At 31.6% G+C, this 6,353-nt stretch overlaps 1 protein-coding gene across 5 annotated transcripts in view; it reads left to right on the top strand.

The window, feature by feature from the left end:
* The window catches only part of TC2N (tandem C2 domains, nuclear), a 51,978-nt gene that overhangs the window by 20,931 nt on the left and 24,694 nt on the right, over positions 1 to 6,353 (top strand). For all 5 annotated transcript variants that reach the window (XR_824972.1, XM_010836186.1, XM_010836185.1 and 2 more), the window contains exons 4-8: positions 1,834 to 2,001; positions 3,354 to 3,445; positions 4,507 to 4,582; positions 5,342 to 5,442; positions 5,830 to 5,946. Coding sequence is in view for 4 of the 5 variants with exons in the window: in XM_010836186.1 (XP_010834488.1) it covers positions 1,834 to 2,001; positions 3,354 to 3,445; positions 4,507 to 4,582; positions 5,342 to 5,442; positions 5,830 to 5,946 (554 nt within the window). In the remaining variant the exon portion in view is untranslated. The remainder of the gene's footprint in view (positions 1 to 1,833; positions 2,002 to 3,353; positions 3,446 to 4,506; positions 4,583 to 5,341; positions 5,443 to 5,829; positions 5,947 to 6,353) is intronic.

Below are 6,353 nucleotides of genomic sequence, written 5' to 3'. Positions count from 1 at the left end.
CAAAACAACCTAAAAGTTCTGATTTACAATATACCCTGATCAGTTGATCTTTCTCTTGTACTTGTTAACAGCATTGGGAGTAAACCATATAAATGGCCTTGTAATCTGTTTTATTCATATCATATATCATGAAATTTTTAATGGCTCAATAGTAAAGGATAAATCATATGAAAGTACTATAAAATTTATTTAATAAATTCTCTATTCTTAGACATTAGGGTATTTTATGTATTATTTTCATTATCAGCAGCTAAGTAAGAAATACCTACCTGACAGTATGTGGTAGTTTTTCTTTTGTCTTTTTTTTTTTTTTCATTGTATTGCTAGAAAAAATTACTTTCCAGTTGGATGAGTGAGAAATTGGTTTACACTGAAATTATAGGCTCAATGAAGATGTGATAAATCCACCTGATTTTTAGCATATTGGAAAGAAAATTACTTTATTTAATGAGTCAATAAAGCACTTTTGGTGCCTAATTATAGAAATCAAATATGTGTCTCTTATATGTATGTATGATTGTGTGAGTGCTGGGCTGATACAGAGATTTTGAGAAGATAGGGTGGACCACTATCAATAATGACTAAAATCATGTTTCAGATATTTGACATTTGTTACATTGCATTACGTACTTGCTGTTGGATCTGATTTTAACTGCAGCTTACTGCTTGGATAATAGAGATTGATTATTAATATTTTACTATATTTGCTTTATGACATGTCTATCCATTAAGAGAATGCATTTGAATAAATCCTGAAATTTTTAATTGGGCTTTTGAGAGGTATAAGCAGTTGTGCTACTTTACATTTAGTTCTATAGCACTGTGGTTCTGTAAATTGAGTTATTAATCTTGAAACTTTAAATATAATATCTTTTTAAGAGGAAAATTGGAATTCTTTATTGACTTACTTATAAAGGAAAAATGAAATAAGAATATTCATTTTTAGGGATAGCGTATAAAGGTAGAGTCATCTTTATGCTACTCCTGTTGACAGTGCTGTTCTTGTTACCATAAACAGACTTTTGTAGTAGTGTTTATATGCTGAATGATTTAACTGTTGGCCTATACGGTTTACAGGCTTCTTATAAGGCTCTCTGAGATCACACCTCCCTCTTGGCACCCCTCTGCCTATGTACAGGGCTTGGATTGTGCATATAGTTATTTGAACCAGAGTACAAGGATAAGATCTCACTTTAAAACCAAATATGTTATTTTTCTTTTCTGAACTCAGTGTGAAGCCACCTGTTTTATTGTTCAGCTTAATTCAGAAAATATTTGTTTATACTGTGGTTTCCATTTTAGAAAATAATTAAAAGATGGTGATGATTTAAACATTTAAAAATTTTATGTCTATTAATTCTAATGTAAGTCTTAACTTTGAAAGGAATGTGATCTTTTGTTTTACACTTTTAAAATTGTCAGATGTACATAGACAAAAGGAACAAAACAAATTATTTGTGATTTATTATAAAGTAAAATAGATATATGTAAAATATAAAAGTAAAATGGATGTATGGTCACCACTCAAGTAAAGAAAGAGAGTATTACCAGCAAAGCAAAAGCTTCCATCTTCCCCCTTTTCAGTCACTCCAGTTATTACAATCATATTTTCTTGCTGATTTTACTTTTTTAACACCTAAGCACATATCCCTAAATATTGTGGCTTAGTTTTTTCTGTTTCTGACCTTTATATAAGTGAAATTACATATTGTATATATATTCTTTTGTTATAGGTTAGTAAGTTTTTTTCCCCCTTTGCCTTGGGTACACCAGTTGTTAGCTAATAATTCCAAGAAGAGGATGTTGTAAAATTTTAGAAATACTTGCTTTCAGGATCTGCCAGAGCATCATTTGGAGACAGAAAGGCAGAACTTTCCAGTTCAGCCCAGCATGGACCCAGCTATGATGTATATAATCCATTCTACAAGTACCAGCACGTGTCACCTGATTTGAGCCGGCGCTTTCCTCCTCGTTCTGAAGCAACAAGACTATATGGATCGGGTACAAAAAAAAATTTTGTTTTTCCTCTTTGTCTTTTCTCTTGAACAAATGTAGAAGTCAAATTAAATCTAAGATTCTGGAAGAAATGATTAATCTTATAATGAAAAACAATTTAATGAATGAAATGAAATGAAAAACAATTTAAAAATAAAGAGAAAAGCTGGCTTCAGAATTGATCTGATTAAGTCACATCATAACTTCTCTATGGTTTATATCTCATGTAAAAATTGAAAGATTAATGAGTTCTGTATATTGTTAGTTCTAAGTTCCGTTTTGTTTGTCCTATTTTTAAAGAAATATTTAGATTTTATACATATTTTATATACCATCTATCCATTCATATCTACAACAAGAATTTACTAACTGTATTTATTTTCTGTTCTACTCAGTGAAAATGAGAAATTTAGAAACTAATGATGAGATTAGAAATGTAAACAAAAAAAAAAATAGAAAATGCCTAAGTGATTACCAAACTTTTTTAGTTTACTATTTGAGACTGTATCAATTATGGACTATCTTGTACATATCTGACCCACAAAATTTTCACTGTTTTTTAAAAAAATATATGTAGCTCTCTCAACCACTAAATTCAGGGTGAGGTACTGAAAATAAAGTAGAAGTACTTATTTAAATATTTATTTCAGCACTGTGCTAGGCTATACAATTATTATTCAGAGTTTCATTCTTCAAGGATCTTATAGTTTAGAAAGGATACTAGAAATACAGACTAGAAATATAACAGTACATGGAATTCAATATTGATATTTTTAATATAATAAGTGCTCATTAAATAGTTGAATTGCTGTTAGAACAGATGACTTACATCCTCTTAGATTATTCTTCTGGATGAAGAATCAGATGATGTAAGCAAAAAGAACGAATTTTTCATGGTTGATATTTGATGTGGTTGTAGAAATGTGTTGTTTGATTTGTGTTGGTTCCTGTTTCAAACAAAAGTGAAATAATTGAAAAACAACTTTTTAAACTTCATTGGAAGGCTTTGTCTCTTAAGTAGATTTTCATATATTATGCTTGCCTGGTGGCTCAGCGTTAAGGAATCTGTCTGCATGCAGGAGATGTGGGTTCAGTTCTATCCCTGGGTTGGGAAGATCCCCTTGGAGAAGGAAGTAGCAATCCACTCCAGTATTCTTGCCTGGGAAATCGCATGGACAGAGGAGCCTTGGCGGGCTACGATCCATGGCGTTGCAGGAGTCAGACATGACCTAGCAACTAAACCATCACATGTTTATGCTATTTCTCCTATAGAATTTAGTTCATGGTAATTAAGTAGACTTCTAGTGTTTCTTCTTCTTTACTATAAAAATAAGTAATTTTCTCATGTCCCTTTGTAGTTTGTGACTTAAGGACCAATAGACTTCCCAGTTCCCCTGGGCTAAGCAAGTCTATGTTTGATCTTACAAGTTCATCTCAGCGGTTCATTCAGGTAAATAATTTATGTGAATTTAATTATAAGCAATAATTTATTTTCATGCTAAAATTCAGATATGTTTCATTAGGAACAACATGTTATGTATCTTTTGTAGACATTTCTATTCTAATATCTAAAGAATAAACACTTGGCATTTCCCATGTGTATTATTTCAGGAAGCTTTCAGCTGAATACTAAAAGAGTAGTTTTTCTCTCTTTTTTTTAAAAAATGAATTTTACTTTCTTATGGTATGCACTGAGGCAGTCTTAAGGCAGTTGGAATTTAAAATGGTATACTTAAAAATGCTTATTGATTTAATTTTCCTTGTTGAATATAACTACCTGGTTAGTAAATATTAGTATTTCTGTTGAGATATAGAACTTTATTAATATTAACACAGTATTCTATTTTTGAAGTAGAATTGAGAATTTTGAAAATACATACTTGTGGGCCTTTTTCCGTGTGAATGTATGTGCATATGTTAAAATGGAAATATATTCTTAATCATCCTCAATTGAGTTAATTTTTTGTAGAATTAGTTCTTTATAGCACCATTTTTTTTTAATGTGCATCAGAATTGTTAGAAGAACTTGTTAAAATACAGATTGCCAGCCCTCACCACCAGAATTTTTTATTCAATAGCTCTGCACTGGGGCCTGAATTTGTATTTCTACCAGGTTCCCAGGTGATGCTGATACTGCTGGCCCAGGGGACTGTGCATTGCTAACTACTGCTTTATAGGTTTTTTGGTAATAGGGCACTTCCAAATATTAATATATTCTGACTTAGTACTTCCAAGTAGGAAATATAAACAGTAATCTCTTCCTCTTTATTACAAAACCAAACCAAAAACAGCAAAGCCTTTGCCATGTATTACCTAGTAAGAGATTTAAGATTAACACACATAAAGAAAACTTTTTCCCTCTCTCCTGTCTAAAAGTGGAAAATTGTGAGCAGTAACACTGTCAGAATGGTTAGCACTCAGTTTGATACTAGAGTGGGTGCTAAGGCATACGTTTCAGAATCCTTAACATCCGATATGTAACATCTGACTAAAAATGAATTTTATCTGTAGAGACATGATTCATTGTCCAGTGTGCCTAGTAGTTCTTCTTCGAGGAAAAATTCTCAGGGGAGTAACAGAAGCCTGGGTAAGGAATAAATCATTCTACTTTATATTCTTAAGGGAATTATTTCTACCCAATACTAATTTGAATATATTTATGATAAGGTTTTAAGAAAAGTTTAGATGATTTTATCCATATTGGCAGTGTTATCTGCATATGAATACTCAGATCAGAGGATGTATTTTTCAATGTTCAGGCATAAAGGCATTTTTAAAATTAAATATCTTTTGTTTGTTTTAAAGTATATTAGTGAGGGAATTTCTAGAAGCATTCAGTATTAAAACCGTATCAATGTTATTTGGGAAAGGTTTTCTTAGTTTTAACTTAAATTCTTTGGGTTATAATTTGGTTTAGTTTTTAAGCCAGTTATTTTTTTATGGTATGTCTTCTACCAGCACTTCAGTAAAGGCATTGAAGTTAAATGCCTTTAAACTTAATAAACTGACAACTTTAAAAAATAATTATAGCATTTTTCAGTTGTGCTCTTAAAATTGGATTGTATCAAAGTTCAATTGGGCTTCCCAGATAGAGCGGTAGTAAAGAATCTGCTTGCCAGAGCAGGAGATGCAGGAGAGGCAGGTTTGATCCCTGAGTCAGGAAGATCCCCTGGAGGAGGGAATGGCAACCCACTCCAGTATTCTTGGCTGGAAATGTCATGAACAGAAGAGCCTGGAGGGGTCCCAAAGAGTTGGACAGGACTGGGTGACTGAGCACAGTAAAAAGCTCAGTTGGGTTGGAAGGATTGCATAGTAATTGAAACCTCTTTGTCCATTTACAATTCAGACACAATTACTCTATCAGGAGATGAAAGAGACTGGGGGAGATTAAATGTGAAAGTGTTTTATAATTCTTCAGTAGAGCAGATCTGGATCACAGTTTTACAGGTAAGTTAATATAGCTAATACCAACTTTTCTTACAAAATTGAATAATAGGGGTGTAAACTATAAGCATCTACTGTTGCTATCTTCAGAAGAATGGGTCAATATCTTCTTTGGAATTTAGGGTTCTATAGTATTTTGCAGAAAATAGTATTTAATAAAGAATCTAAAGAAAATCTTTAGATATGATTAAAACATGTTTTCCTCAAGAGGGAAATTGATATGATGTGTAGAACATTAATTGTCAGATTATTTTAGTGGAGATGAAACAAAAGATCTCAGTAGATTAAAGTTTACTTTTATAGTTTTATTTGTCATTAACTCAAGAAACGTATCAAATATTTGAATTGTCAGAGTCCTTTGTAAAACTCAAACTATAATTTTTTTTTTAGTGCAGAGATTTAAGTTGGCCCTCTAGGTATGGAGATACTCCTACTATTTCTGTAAAAGGAATACTAACATTGCCCAAACCAGTGCATTTCAAATCTTCAGTCAAGGAAGGCTCTAATGTAAGTGTGTTTCAGTATCTTTTTATGTTTTCCTCATGTTTGTCACTTTAACCTATGTAAAGAATTAGAATACGAAAGTGTTTTATTTTGTGGAAACTACAAATTATGTATGCCTTGCTTTTTAAAAGAATTTTGAGCCTCAGAAATATTTGATATTTCATTGACCAATATAAGATGCATTTAAAAAGAAAATCTTAATCACTAAAATATTTAGGAATAATATCTGATGAGAAATATTTACTTTTCTTGTATGTAAGGAAAGTAAGTGTCTTAGTTTCATCCTCTTTCCCCCATCCCAGTTGACTTTGATAAATAATTACATGATTGTAGTTAATTTCTTTTTTTTTTTTTTTAATTTTTTATTCCTTTATTTCTCATGTGTTCCCCATCCTGAACCCTCCTCCCTC

The sequence above is a fragment of the Bison bison genome, unplaced genomic scaffold (genome assembly GCF_000754665.1).
Source record: "Bison bison bison isolate TAMUID 2011002044 unplaced genomic scaffold, Bison_UMD1.0 scf7180017864061, whole genome shotgun sequence".
Lineage (NCBI taxonomy): Eukaryota > Metazoa > Chordata > Mammalia > Artiodactyla > Bovidae > Bison > Bison bison.
This window is presented reverse-complemented; position numbering and strand designations above follow the sequence as displayed.